The 15,160-nt window shown below is 35.3% G+C and overlaps 2 protein-coding genes across 2 annotated transcripts in view; one reads left to right on the top strand and one right to left on the bottom strand.

The window, feature by feature from the left end:
• The window catches only part of LOC102800640 (circularly permutated Ras protein 1-like), a 37,404-nt gene extending 31,282 nt beyond the window's left edge, over positions 1-6,122 (top strand). Inside the window, exon 20 of the mRNA XM_085506373.1 lies at positions 4,190-6,122. Within this exon, the coding sequence (XP_085362499.1) occupies positions 4,190-4,270 (81 nt within the window). The 3' untranslated portion in view covers positions 4,271-6,122. The remainder of the gene's footprint in view (positions 1-4,189) is intronic.
• Positions 6,123-11,448: 5,326 nt separating this feature from the next.
• Positions 11,449-13,987, bottom strand: LOC102802689 (uncharacterized). Its single transcript, XM_006823498.3, has 5 exons — positions 13,853-13,987; positions 13,714-13,738; positions 12,523-12,642; positions 12,133-12,252; positions 11,449-11,522 (listed from the first exon to the last, which is right to left on the bottom strand). Coding segments are annotated over exons 1-5 (387 nt in total). The 5' UTR covers positions 13,973-13,987; the 3' UTR covers positions 11,449-11,520.
• Between the last annotated feature and the right edge of the window lie 1,173 nt (positions 13,988-15,160).

The following is a 15,160-nucleotide window of genomic DNA, read 5'->3' as shown; positions in this document are numbered from 1 at the left end:
GGGGGATTAGCAATCCTTAGGGGGTCAATACAAAAGAAGGGACCCATTTGGATAGCAGCCATGCTCCTCGTGTCGTTGCACGTGACCTACAGCTGTCAACTGTGTACGTTCTTCGACTGTGTTCGTTCTTCGACGACTTCGACTGGCTTCCATGTGGGGTAGTATTCTTGTGTTCTGTTTTCCTGACTTGAGTTTTTGAATCCGCTGTTTATGTTTTTAACGTCTTTCATGTCTTTTGTAGGAGTGTCCAATCCGTGATTCGAACTTGCGATCTTTGAGTTCCCAGCGCACTGTCTTGTCCACTGTACCACGAGTGTCTTCACACAGGAGTTAGGATTTAAGTCCTATTCATAGGAGCACTGTCTTCACTAGCATTCAAAAATCTAACTAAACATACTGGATTCGAACCAGCGATCGCTCACATTGCTGACATAGTACAAATCAACTGAGCTATGTGGGTAGTCATGCAAATTAAGTAATTTGTTGTCATATTTAGCTTTATTGCCAAATGGTGTTTGTGAGAAAAAGATGGGCAGGCAAGGGAATTGAACCCAGGTCCTCCTGATCACTATGCAGAGAACTGACCCACAAGACCACAATGGATTGACGGAATGTGTTTGCATTTGATAAGACTATATAGTGTGTATATATATAGAAATACAACATATTTCTATTATTGAGTTACAATTGTCCAAAAAATTGCCAATTTTGTGTTTTTACTTGTGTAAACTATATGCATGCCATAACCCGTTAGTGTACATCTTGCCAATTGGGTGTTTGCCATTTGCGTTGCCCATACCTGACCCGACCCTAACCCTAATGTCAAGACACATTCCTGTTAATAATTCCGTTGCCCATACCTGACCCGACCCTAACCCTAATGCCAAGACACGTTCCTGTTTATAATTGCTCAATAATGATACTCTGTTGTGCACTGTCTGCGGGTAAGTTGCATTGATGTCAACTGATTAAACAAGTCGCATTTAAGTAATTTCCACTATTAACAAGTGGTTAAATTGTGACAATAAATGTGTGGACAAATATTTGAGATTAATTTTGGTGTAGACAACTCTCGTTTAATTATTTTACACCATTACAAGTTGTTAAATTGAGAGAATAAATGTCTCAACAAATATTTAATACTTAGTTTGATGTAAACAACTCACGTTTGATTAATTCCCACAATTACAGGTTGTTAAATTGAAAGAATAAATGTGCGGACAAATATTTTAGACTTATTTTTGTGTAGACATCTCTCGTTTGATTAATTCCCACAATTACATGTTGTTAAATTGAGAGAATAAATGTGCAGACAAATATTTTAGACTTATTTTGGTGTAGACAGCTCTCGTTTAATTATTTTACACCATTACAAGTTGTTAAATTGAGAGAATAAGTGTGCGGACAAATATTTTAGACTTATTTTGGTGTAGACAGCTCTCGTTTGATTAATTCCCACAATTACAAGTTGTTAAATTGAGAGAATAAATGTGCGGACAAATATTTTAGACTTATTTTGGTGTAGACAGCTCTCGTTTAATTATTTTACACCATTACAAGTTGTTAAATTGAGAGAATAAATGTGCGGACAAAATATTTTAGACTTATTTTGGTGTAGACAGCTCTCGTTTAATTATTTTACACCATTACAAGTTGTTAAATTGAGAGAATAAATGTGCGGACAAATATTTTAGACTTATTTTGGTGTAGACAACTCTCGTTTAATTATTTTACACCATTACAAGTTGTTAAATTAAGAGAATAAATGTATGGACAAATATTTTAGACTTATTTTGGTGTAGACAGCTCTCGTTTAATTATTTTAAACCATTACAAGTTGTTAAATTGAGAGAATAAATGTGCGGACAAATATTTTAGACTTATTTTGGTGTAGACAGCTCTCGTTTAATTATTTTACACCATTACAAGTTGTTAAATTGAGAGAATAAATGTATGGACAAGTATTTGAAACTTATTTTGGTGTAGACAACTCTCATTTGATTAATTCCAACAATTACAAGTTCTTAAATTGACAGAATGAATGTATGGACAAATATTGACCATTATATTTGTGAGTAAATACCTGTTGTTGAATTAATTTCCACCTCTACAAGGTTGAGAGAATAAATGTGTCGACAAATATTTGATACTTATTTAGGTGTAAGAACTCGTGTTTGACCAACTTCCACCATTGCAAGTTGTTAAAATAATGAAATAAATATACTGGTATCATTGGATATTTGATTTAATTGTGAAACTTTCTAACAAAATGTTAACTGCTGGCTTCGAACCCTCAATCAACAATTCCGCAGACACGGTATAAATTCAACAACACCACAGAAGATATTCGTCTGTTGCCTGAATTGTTTTCGTAATATAGGGAACGCCATCGACACTTTAACAAAACTTACCTTGACTTGGGTCTTGTTTATCTCTTGTCACAATCTGGAAACTGTTGAACAAATTGCGCGTCGTCCAGTTTAAGACGTTAGTTATTTTATTATTTATTCATTCCGTTTTGTATGGTGGAGTTTTGTGAGGTTTGTTATTTTTTTGCGACGTTCTTTGTTTACTTGTTTACGGTTTGAGAGATTTCAGTTTATTTGATTTACGTTTTTACGGTAGATCTGAGCGGGACTCGAACCCACTGTCTTTTCAAGCTAATTTTGTTTTATTTTGATGGCACGCTTGTGTACCACGCCACGACGTTGGTCGTTAAGTGGTGTTCATTTTTCTAACTACTCCAGTGTTCCGATGAGTTGAACGGAAAAGCCAAAACGATTGCTGGTTTCTGATTGCTTCGGTTCTGATGAGTGTGTATCTAGTGTGATTCGAACCCATGTCGTTTGTATTGGGCGTTTTTTTATTTCCCATGTTAGCTACGCCGTAATATGCAACCACTTCCCCGTTTTAGTGTGATTTTGAGTGTTTAATGATGTCTTCCTCACCCGTCACGCCATGACCCAGTTTCAACCACACGGCCATTTTGCAACACAGTTCGTGACCCTCGGCGTCACCCGACTGACTATATGAGCGTTCTCTTCAACTGTTAAGCTAAGATTTATTACCGTTATTATCATTATATTGTCACGTGATTTGTTTTACCTTATGTGTAATGTCTTAAGTATCTTTATTGTAATTTGTATATACCAATTCGTATATACCGAGGAAACGACCCCGATTGAAGGTCATGTATTTTATGACGTCACCAATTCGTGTGTAGGTACTGCTTCTAGATCTGTGCCCAATATTTATTGATCCTATAGAGCTTTTATAATACTAATTTAAAAACGCACTTCAAAAACAAAGATTGCAGTGTTTGAAGATGTGGATTCTCAGGAGGCAACAGTATTGTTGATTTCTCTCTCCCCTGGACACCAACTAACTATTTACATTCTTTGGCAATTCAACATCTGTCTAATGTCATATGCTACCGGTATGTCAACTCTGATTGGATAAGCATTCCAAACATTAATAACTATTTAAGTTGATTTGCATACAAAGCAGAGCTTACAACATGATAGTTATTCCTAGATGGCATTTGTTTTACTTACTAAATAATACTGTAGTCACACAATGAATATAATAAGGCACTTCATATTTGTCTCAGTAAATCATTAATTTTTGACAGACACCTGTACAAAATACTTGGGCAAAAGCCAGCCAAGATTTTCTGTTATCTTGCATGTTTTATGAATCTATTCACGTCTAAATGCAGCACTTTTTTGTTGAGATGAGGCATTTGTTGTTTTTTTATACAAAAATATCTGGATGACTTTGGAAACTGGAAGTTATGTCCCTTAAACACAAATTAGGCACCAATGTTTTTGTAAGATATTTACATCAATCAAAGGTCCTGGTAGTCTGCTTTCTCACTGCTGTTTCAATTCTAAAACTTGTTTGTATTCAAAATTAATTATGACAATGCATATTCATATTGAAACAAACTATGATAATGGAAATAACTATGTTGTATACATGTAATTTTAGTCATGTTTTTCAAAAAAACAAGCGATTAGACTTCAAATTGTAAGCAAGTCCACATACAAGAATTCTGTGGAGCTGCTTCGTAATTTTTATACATAGAAGCTTTTTGTCACTAGATGGCGCTATTTATAGGACAGGTTTATTGAGGTTCGATTTGTCAATGCAGAATAATTTACTGTATAATTTTTTGCTTGTTTTGCAGACATTACGTCACAAAGCTGTGTCAGACACGCAGGCGAATGCATGGTTCAAGATGAAAAGTGCAAGTAGTGATATGTTTTAACCTAAGACACTCATCAGGGTTACTGAATCTCAATAACAAATCTAAAGGGTTTGGCTGAATGATTGATTTTTCAAACAAATTTGTTTTTTTTATTTTATGATTTCATCAGAGCTCATGTGGTGATACTTAAGGCTAAGTTTTTATTTCTTCAGAGGGTATACTAACAGCCAAATTAAAAACTGGAAAACAAATCAGTATTCTGTATAAATTGAGACACATGGCTTCTACATAAGATTTTTAAAGACAACTGGTATTATAATTCCAGTAAAACAAAGGATATTCAGACAGTGTTTCTATTTTGCATAACTCAACTTTCATTGTCGCATACTATAAATGACAAATGACAACCCTCCCACTGATTACTGTAAAAGCATTAATTATTCAGTGGGTTTTAATTTCGCTATTGTCACTGATAAGTAAGATTAAATTAAAATAACAATAAAACTCATTGTTTTTATGGCAAATTCATGAAATTAAAACACAGTTAATATACTTAAAACATTAAAATAGTGAAATTAAATGTCAGTGAAAATAAATGGTTTTACAGTCTACACTATATCTTGGCCATTATATGGTGGATCATTTCATTATTCAATTAGGGTAAAATCTCTAATTTAGTAGGTGAAACTAGAAATGGTACCTTTAATATAACCCAGAATAACATTTCAGGTTTTAATGTATTATAATAATCGTGTGTAAATATTTAAATTTTTTTCAATCATGGCAATAACATATATCATGTTTTTATTGAAAATATTGTATATCTTGTTTTTACTAAATATTTGAAGTTTTATGCTTCTGAAGTATCTGCATTTTTATTATATCACAATATGATATTGGTATGCTAACATCATATTGGTGGTGATCCTAATCGATTTGTTTTGTTTTTTTAACCATTTAAAAAAAAAAAATATTGCATATTTATAACCAGTCACATTAATAATTTTAAAAAATATAAGGTTTTTAGCTCAACAGACTGGATGTCTCAATAGATGTCTGGACAGATGCTCATATGTTTATCCGGCAACAATTATGCAATTAGCTACTACAGTGGATGTCAGATTTGTTCATTTCAAGAAAATACTTTCAATATTCTGTATTTAGCAATATTGTCATTTTTAGTAACAAATGATATTTTCGATGACTTCTTGAAAACTACCAGCTCAATTGCTTTGGTACTCAGTATGTAGGTTCTTTGGGTGAATCTCTGTCAGATTTGGGCATTTCATGACGATATCTTCAATTCGAATATTTTTATCGAATATTTTTGTCATAATTGGTAAAAAAAACTTAAAATAAGTTACATTGTGCCGTAATTTTGCAGTATTTCACGGGGTATTTTCATCCTACCGTATTAGGAAATGAAAATTCAAAATATGTAACGATTACGCTCATAAGCATCCTCTTAATAATAAAAACAAACATGGCAGCCCCCAGGGTTTGACCCAACCCCATACAAAGAAGTTCGCTCAATCTGTTCTAAACTTTTTGTATTTCGGTATTCCCATGAAAAGATGTTTAATAACTATGCAACTGATATTTCGATATCCTCGTAATAACCTCATATTATACACTACCCTTCTCCCAAATGTATTGAAATTTTGTTGGAGCAAAAACTGTTAGGCGACGGGCTAATTGGCCTATTTTTTAAAACTCTTCTGATTTTGAAATAACTTTCTATTTGAATACCAGACTTTATTATCATATTTGGAGCTAGAAGTCATTATATATTGAAATAATGAAGAGAGACTGCATCTCTTCATCATTTGACCTTTCACCTTTTCTAACCAAACTTTGCTTGTCATGTGGAGATGTATCATTTTAGTAAATAAAATTATATTTGTATTTACAATATTTTGTCTTTTTATTAGCTCCGCTGTCAACTTTGTCAAGTGGAGCTTATGATACGAGTGGTTTTCTGTCGTCGTCCGTGTCAACTTTTTTTATACACTCAATTACTGTAGTTTGTGCATTCACAAAATATTCACGGCGGTCGATATCCACTTTGTATCATATAAAAAAGATTGCCATATACCAATGATCAAAGACCGAGTTTTATTATTATACAGTCAAATTAGGAACATTTTCAAGGGGGTTGGCGCTTAGCCGAACATGAACCCGAAAATAGAAATTTCCCAAAAGTGGTCACTTAGCTGAGCATGGGCGATATCGCGGTCGAGTACGGTATAAAAATGTGGTTGTTTTAAGGATAGTCTCATAGTTCAGTTTGTAATGTTTTCTCAACTTAAGTTGTTTTCACCGGCTCTTTGCCAGGCGTTCCACAGCAGCTTGTACAGAGCCCATAGAAATACTTTTTACAGTGGTATACGTCTTAACAACTTAGAATGTTCTGTGACGTAGCTCCACCCCGAGAATAGTCTACCATGTGCCAAATTGTTTGAAAGTCAGTTGCCCCGTTATACGATAGACACAAAGTTGTATCAAATCCTCTGCTAACCCAGGCTCATTAGAAGATATCATTGCCAATTTGAACAAACACCCGAGAATGCGGCCGGATTATATTTGACTGAAGTACAGTTCACACAATAAAACTATCATGTTTCAACCCAGGCATCATTTTTTTTCAACAAATCCAAATGGTTATTTTATTAGTTATCCCACAGTGGTTATCCATTCATTTTCTGCTGGTTTATTGTCCCCAAGAACAATATAAACAGTTACAAATGGTAAGTGTTTACACTAGAAAGTAAGACGGTTCTAGAATTTAGTGTCATACAGGAATATTCTGACCTATTTATATTTCATCAAAATATATTAGAACGTAATGTTATACATTACTTCAGATACATATGAATATCTTCCGAAAGACAACATTTCTCCCATTTTTAATGTAACTCGAGAAACAATTTTAATGTTTTCTCAAACGCATGTGCAATGAAAGACCCAATGATTGGATCGATATATTGCACCATGGTTATTCACATATCGAGAAGCCCCCAAGCTAGTTTAAGCTTGATCCATTCCAATTGTTGCATGGCTGGAACATCATGGGGACTAGTGACTGTTTTAAGAGATTAATGGACCTTTGGATTTATAGACTCCGAAGTTAAATGTACTTATGAGTTTGTAATGGGTGGGGTTAAATTGGAGGGTTGACACTATTTAACCAATACCGACCTAAACAAAGGGTTATGGCAAATATCTCTATCCCCAAATACCTCTATCTGCCTCGACAGATCTTCAATTTACCAACAAGAGACAACTCGAGATAGGTCACGTGACCAGATAATAGTTGCGCAATAATTAGAGAGGACAAACGGTCGGTTAATGCATATGTATTATACAAAACAAATTTTAGCGCTTTTAGAACTATTCTGAGATCCAGTGTTCTACTACAAACTGACTTATAACGTGTGTACATTATCTATCTATAACAGTACAGATGTATTCAAGGTACATTTCAGTATTGTATGTATGCTAGTATATGGAGCTAAAATAATAAATGATAAATGAATTTGTTTCTGAGTAAGACGTACAATTTGCTGCTTTGAACGGGCCAGTTGTTTAATAAATATCTCTTATTTATCTTGATACACATTTAGATCACCTCAATAGACACATACACATTCATTAAATGTTCTTTGTCGATGCATGGCAATATACGATGCAATTTCCTCAGTGCTGGGAATGAACTCAAAATTTATGTAAACAAGTTTGAAAACGTTCATAACTTTCGACCATGGAATAATCGTCACAGTTATGCACTTTCTGGTGGCCATGAAAATCCAAATCGAGGCACAATAGTATTAAACAGATCAGTTATGTATTCGCTGGAGGAAAAACTAGAGTCGCCAGATCAGATGGAAGTGAAACACACCCAGTATGAATATAACAGGAATACACTTGATACACACTGCTCTGTAACGACTGACCACTTAGTTCTGTGGTGAAACTTGAAAGACAGTAAAGTTGATAAAATTGTCTGCAGAGACAGAATATTCCGAGAACGTGGTCAATACGTATAGTTATGAGGTTAATATACAGCCTGATATGTAGGCGTGAGTGGCGCCCTCGCCGACAGAACCGTGACGGCATCATTTATGCCTGACAAAATGTCTCGTAGGCAAGATCAATATTTCGAATTCGCAAAGTTCACGCCTTCTTGCAATGAGTTTCAATGATTGGTACCGACAGAAGATCGTCGAGGGAAGTGAAAAACTACATCGTTCTGTCTGTATTTACAATTTTTTGTCTTTTTATTAGCTCCGCTGTCAACTTTGTCAAGTGGAGCTTATGATACGAGTGGTTTTCTGTCGTTGTCCGTGTCAACTTTTTGTATACACTCAATTATCGTAGTTTGTGCATTCACAAAATATTCACGGCGGTCGATATCCACTTTGTATCATATAAAAAAGATTGCCATATACCAATGATCAAAGACCGAGTTTTAGTATTATACAGTCAAATTAGGAACATTTTCAAGGGGGTTGGCGCTTAGCCGAACATGAACCCGAAAATAGAAATTTCTCAAAAGTGGTCACTTAGCTGAGCATGGGCGATATCGCGGTCGAGTACGGTATAAAAATGTGGTTGTTTTAAGGATAGTCTCATAGTTCAGTTTGTAATGTTTTCTCAACTTTACCTGTTTTCACCGGCTCTTAAACCGACGTTCCACAGCAGCTTGTACAGAGCCCATAGAAATACATGCAACAGTGGTATACGTCTTAACAACTTAGAATGTTCTGTGACATAGCTCCACCCCGAGAATAGTCTACCATGTGCCAAATTGTTTGAAAGTTGTATAAATCCTCTGCTAACCCAGGCTCATTAGAAGATATCATTGCCAATTTGAACAAACACCCGAGAATGTGGCCGGATTATATTTGACTGAAGTACAGTTCACACAAGAAAACTATCATGTTTCAACCCAGGCATCATTTTTCAACAAATCCAAATGGTTATTTTATTAGTTATCCCACAGTGGTTATCCATTTTTTTTTCTGCTGGTTTACTGTCCCCAAGAACAATATAAACAGTTACAAATGGTAAGTGTTTACACTAGAAAGTAAGACGGTTCTAGAATTTAGTGTCATACAGGAATATTCTGACCTATTTATATTTCATCAAAATATATTAGAACGTAATGTTATACATTACTTCAGATACATATGAATATCTTCCGAAAGACAACATTTATTCTCCCATTTTTAATGTAACTCAAAAAACAATGTTAATGTTTTCTCAAACGCATGTGCAATGAAAGACCCAATGATTGGATCGATATATTGCATCATTGTTATTCACATATCGAGAAGCCCCCAAGCTAGTTTAAGCTTGATCCATTCCAATTGTTGCATGGCTGGAACATCATGGGGACTAGTGACTGTTTTAAGAGATTAATGGACCTTTGGATTTATAGACTCCGAAGTTAAATGTACTTATGAGTTTGTAATGGGTGGGGTTAAATTGGAGGGTTGACACTATTTAACCAATACCGACCTAAACAAAGGGTTATGGCAAATATCTCTATCCCCAAATACCTCTATCTGTCTGGACAGATCTTCAATTTACCAACAAGAGACAACTCGAGATAGGTCACGTGACCAGATAATAGTTGCGCAATAATTAGAGAGGACAAACGGTCGGTTAATGCATATGTATTATACAAAACAAATTTTAGCGCTTTTAGAACTATTCTGAGATCCAGTGTTCTACTACAAACTGACTTATAACGTGTGTACATTATCTATCTATAACAGTACAGATGTATTCAAGGTACATTTCAGTATTGTATGTATGCTAGTACATGGAGCTAAAATAATATTTTAGCTAGTAGCAATGTCGTATCGAAACAATTATGCATCTCGATTTTGTTATGATAAATGAATTTGTTTCTGAGTAAGACGTACAATTTGCTGCTTTGAACGGGCCAGTTGTTTAATAAATATCTCTTATTTATCTTGATACACATTTAGATCACCTCAATAGACACATACACATTCATTAAATGTTCTTTGTCGATGCATGGCAATATACGATGCAATTTCCTCAGTGCTGGGAATGAACTCAAAATTTATGTAAACAAGTTTGAAAACGTTCATAACTTTCGACCATGGAATAATCGTCACAGTTATGCACTTTCTGGTGGCCATGAAAATCCAAATCGAGGCACAATAGTATTAAACAGATCAGTTATGTATTCGCTGGAGGAAAAACTAGAGTCGCCAGATCAGATGGAAGTGAAACACACCCAGTATGAATATAACAGGAATACACTTGATACACACTGCTCTGTAACGACTGACCACTTAGTTCTGTGGTGAAACTTGAAAGACAGTAAAGTTGATAAAATTGTCTGCAGAGACAGAATTATATTCCGAGAACGTGGTCAATACGTATAGTTATGAGGTTAATATACAGCCTGATATGTAGGCGTGAGTGGCGCCCTCGCCGACAGAACCGTGACGGCATCATTTATGCCTGACAAAATGTCTCGTAGGCAAGATAAATATTTCGAATTCGCAAAGTTCACGCCTTCTTGCAATGAGTTTCAATGATTGGTACCGACAAAAGATCGTCGAGGGAAATGAAAAACTGCATCGTTCTGTCTGGCGCGTGTTAGGTTTGGAGGACCACGGAGGGCGCAATTCACGCGACCTTGTCAGGCTAATTAATACATAATTACTGTAGTATTTCACATGTATTTTGGCGGGGAGTACACTCCTGCAGATTACTGTGGTTATTGTGCATTGTGCTTACTTTCTACAATTTCACTTTATAGACAGACATATGCTAGAGCCATGAGAGTAGTTATTTTTGTGTGATTTAACACCAGTACGTTTATATTGACTCCGAAAGAAAAGGAGTGTGATAATGTTACAATTGAGAAGCGAGATTAATCAATGACTCTCCGTATTCACCCATTGGAGACACACTATCAGGAGCATATTCACACGTATTTACGAATCAGATTGGCAACGAAGTAAATTTAAAATAAAAAAAAACACTGCGATGGCCATCACTTTACATCACTGTTGCCACTGTGCGGCATCACTTTACATCACGACTACCACTTTACGGATCATTTTACATCACCGTTGCCACTTTATGGTGCGTTATCTGAATCTCTACACAGCATTTCAGTCCCACGCAACAAGACACACACATAATTATGAACCCATACACAAAAGTGTTTTTTTTTTCTATTTTATTTCTAGAGCTGTACTCATTGCTACCTAAGACAAATCACAAGTTGTGGATGTTTTTTCCCAGGCTTGTGTTGACGTGATTTCTGTGGATGAAAATAAACGAATTAGTTGTATTAAAATATATCTACGTACACATCTCATCAATTACATTGAAATGTACAACCGTACATAACCTTATGTACATTACATATTTAGAATGTGCCGCATTTTTTATGATTTTTTTTTTTCAAACATTTTTTGTGCCTTCGGGCTGACTAAAATAGTCAACAGTCACTAAAATATAGTTTATACGCACAAGAAATGTTTTAAAGGGCGGCAGTCGTGGTGCCGCGTCCTGTTCGATATGGGACTCATAGCGACGTATGCAACGCGTGTAAAATACTAGTACATTGTTTATTTACATGAAATTCGAACACGCGCTGCGCGACGACCGCCGCGCTTTAACAGTTTCTCACGCAAATGTGCTGCGTGTTTATTATATCTGCACAGTGTTATCAAGTTGGCATCGACTATAAATTAATAAGTAAAGTAGTTAAATTTAATAACTAACAAGTTATCCATATTACAAGCTGTGCCGAGTAGTTTTACCTGACAATAAATATCATAATGTTCTCAAATATTTTCTGTTGATATATTAGATCGTAAATCTGTGTATATACTAGGTAGATAATATCATACAAATCCATTGCTTACATGAATCTACACAGCACACTTGGTTTCCCTCACAGCTTCTTTTGCACCATGGTTTTACAGTCTGCTCCCCTGTGCAACTGTCCTGGCATTGTCCACCACAAATATCGCGACAGTTTCGTGCTAATGCAAAAACAAAAGAAAGAAATGCGTGAATTCGTAGAAGAGCAATTAAAGATTTTACTGACATCAGAATTTTATTTTATTAATAAATAAATGTTTACTCTTCCGTGCAACCATGAAAAATCATTTCCAGGAAAAATGGGTCATTTGATTCTATAAAAAGCTTAAAGGTCGTCACGCCACGCACGACGAGATATGGGTCTTATATAAACAAAGAAGGCGAATTCTGACTGTTGCGCAGACCAACACATACAAACTTAGAACACTTACCATTTGTGCAGCAGTGTTGCTCTCCTGGACAGCTTCTCTTGCACCATGGTCTTCGTGTCTGGCCTTCTTCGCATGCATCACGGCACACACCGCCACACACATTCACACAGTCACGTGCAGCTGAAGAAGGAAAAGAAAGGCGTAATTTGTGACCCAAACACTGACTTTGCCAATAAAGTACATTAACAATAATATAAAGAATCGTGTGTGTTACTCGGCTGATAAAAACAAATTGCATCAAAAAATATTAAGTCAACATCAGTACATAGTGCTTATTTATTCCTAAAATAACTTTGGAAATCATATTTGCAAAATTGGCAAAGATCGTCTTTCATATCGCCTGCTACTGCTGTACACAGAAGAGAGCATGCTTAATATACAAGTAGTCTACCTTGGTCGTTACAAATAGAAAACATTCAATATTGATGTATAGTCAGAAAAAGAATTGCGAAATATTTGTGTTGAATTTATTTGAACCTACAATAATAGGTTTTTGTAGAATTGACGTTTTTGTATACAACCTGATCGGTCACAGATTGATTGAGATTTTGTATCATCCTTTGCTAACTGTTTAGCACAACATATGTATTCATACTAGTAACGTTGGTGAGTAAACCATTACAGTGTATACAATGAAATCTGGTAATAGCATTGTGTTTGCGGAAAAGTAATCTTGTAAATTTACCACACTATGTAACCTGGCAAAATGGCAAGCTTTGGAATTAGAGGGAATAAGGTTGTCCCCTAATTTATTGGAAAATGAACTTCAAAGTAGCATTCTCGGTCAGTTACTGTACACGTAACTATGATCATTTATACTTATTCTGAAAGCTTGGATATTGGGGAACAGTCGGATAACTTGAACATTATTTGACAAGAATGAATCTACAGTACATGACGTGTACACAGGTCACAGGTCGCAGGTCACAGGTCGCTGTGATGTTCGAAACTATTCTACAAGTTAATGGGCACTGTGATTTTGATACCAAGGTACCAATCTCAATTTCAGTAACGTAATTTCACTTCATATGCTGTGTTATCTAAACTAAATTCAGGGGATATAATACAAGGATGCAATTCTGAAATTTACCATACAACAAACATGTCAGCGACCTAAAGTGAAATTTGTTTATGTACCGTGGAAGACGGTAAACATTTCGAAAAGAGAAAATATGAATATATATTACTTACAATGCTCGTCTCCCGTAGCAACCACCTGTAATACAAATATTAAATTATCCTTTAATTGCATTTAATTATTGGCTAACTTAATTAAATATTATTGCAAAACAATTTGTGATTCAACATTTAATAGTTAGTGGATACTTACAAACATCAGTGCTACCAACATAAACACCAAACTGAAATGCATCTTGAATAAATGTATTCTGTGATGATCGTCGAGCAATGTATACACGTTATCAGTCGGATCTAGGTTGAGTAACTGCATTTCAGACGTCGTATTTATATGTTTATTATCGGGTCAGATCAAAAAGTGGTTGCGGTGAAACAAACACTATTTACCATATGCTTATTTCCAAACAATGTATTATGCAAATTTGAAAGCACCCTAACTATCTGGTTGTTGTATATCGGTATATTTGGTGATCTATTTGAAACACCAAGAAACATTCTACAGGCAAGATATTGGACTCGTTCTAGACATTTACACTCTCTAAAACCCCAGATTTCCGCCCCATACGTTAGTATTGGTAATATCATTGTATCAAAGACCTTAAAATAGGTTATGTAGGATAGAGGGCGTAAGCAATTCAGAGCTTTAAATGTACAAAATAAAGTTTTTTTCGCTTGTTGCGCCAATAGTTTTGTTGCCATTGACCAGTGTAGTCTACAGGAGAATATAATTCCAAGATATTTGTAGTATGAGACGGTGTGGACCTCCATCCCTCCATAAACCCACTTTTCGTTCCTTGATAAATGTCCCCCGCCCTTGAAAACAATAATTTTGGTCTTCTCCAAGTTTACAGACATACTCCAGCGCTTACAATACAATTCTAGTTTATCTAATAACCCCTGGACTCCAGAGGCGGCACCTTATGGAAAACGCTGAAAGCAATAGCCTTCCCAGCGTCTATGTACTGCCCTCTATGTACACTAATAAGGTTATTGACAAAATACCGGATACCGGAGCGCGAAAGGTCAAGGGTTAAACAGAGTACAATAACTTGAGTATAATAACGAAAACTATTGCAGTGGTCATCGCCAATGATTGCAGAGCTAGGCGTAGAATAGTATTTATTATCAGAATTGAGTAAGCAAAACAATTTGCATCAATTGTCTAGTACCCAGTATCGTGCGGCAACTAAAAATATCAGATACCGACGTTATACCTAGGTGATAACCAGTCTACAGCATAAAAATACAATATTCTGCAACATATGAAAGTATTTTTTCTGACTCTATGTCGATAATAATATATACTACCCAAATCAAGTAGACTAGACAGCAGCAAACATCTGCTATTTATTAATGGCCAGACTACTGATGACAGATGACATTAAAGAAAATTGCCGCGTTTTCAATACGTATTTTGGGTTATTAAAAGATTAAATTGGCAATATTCAATGTATATTCCATTAAACAATTATACGCCTTTATACTGAAAAATGGATTTCTC

The sequence above is a fragment of the Saccoglossus kowalevskii genome, chromosome 12, assembly GCF_978046115.1.
Source record: "Saccoglossus kowalevskii chromosome 12, keSacKowa6.1, whole genome shotgun sequence".
Lineage (NCBI taxonomy): Eukaryota > Metazoa > Hemichordata > Enteropneusta > Harrimaniidae > Saccoglossus > Saccoglossus kowalevskii.
Note: the sequence above shows the minus strand (reverse complement) of the source record. Positions and strands in the feature narration are given on the sequence as shown.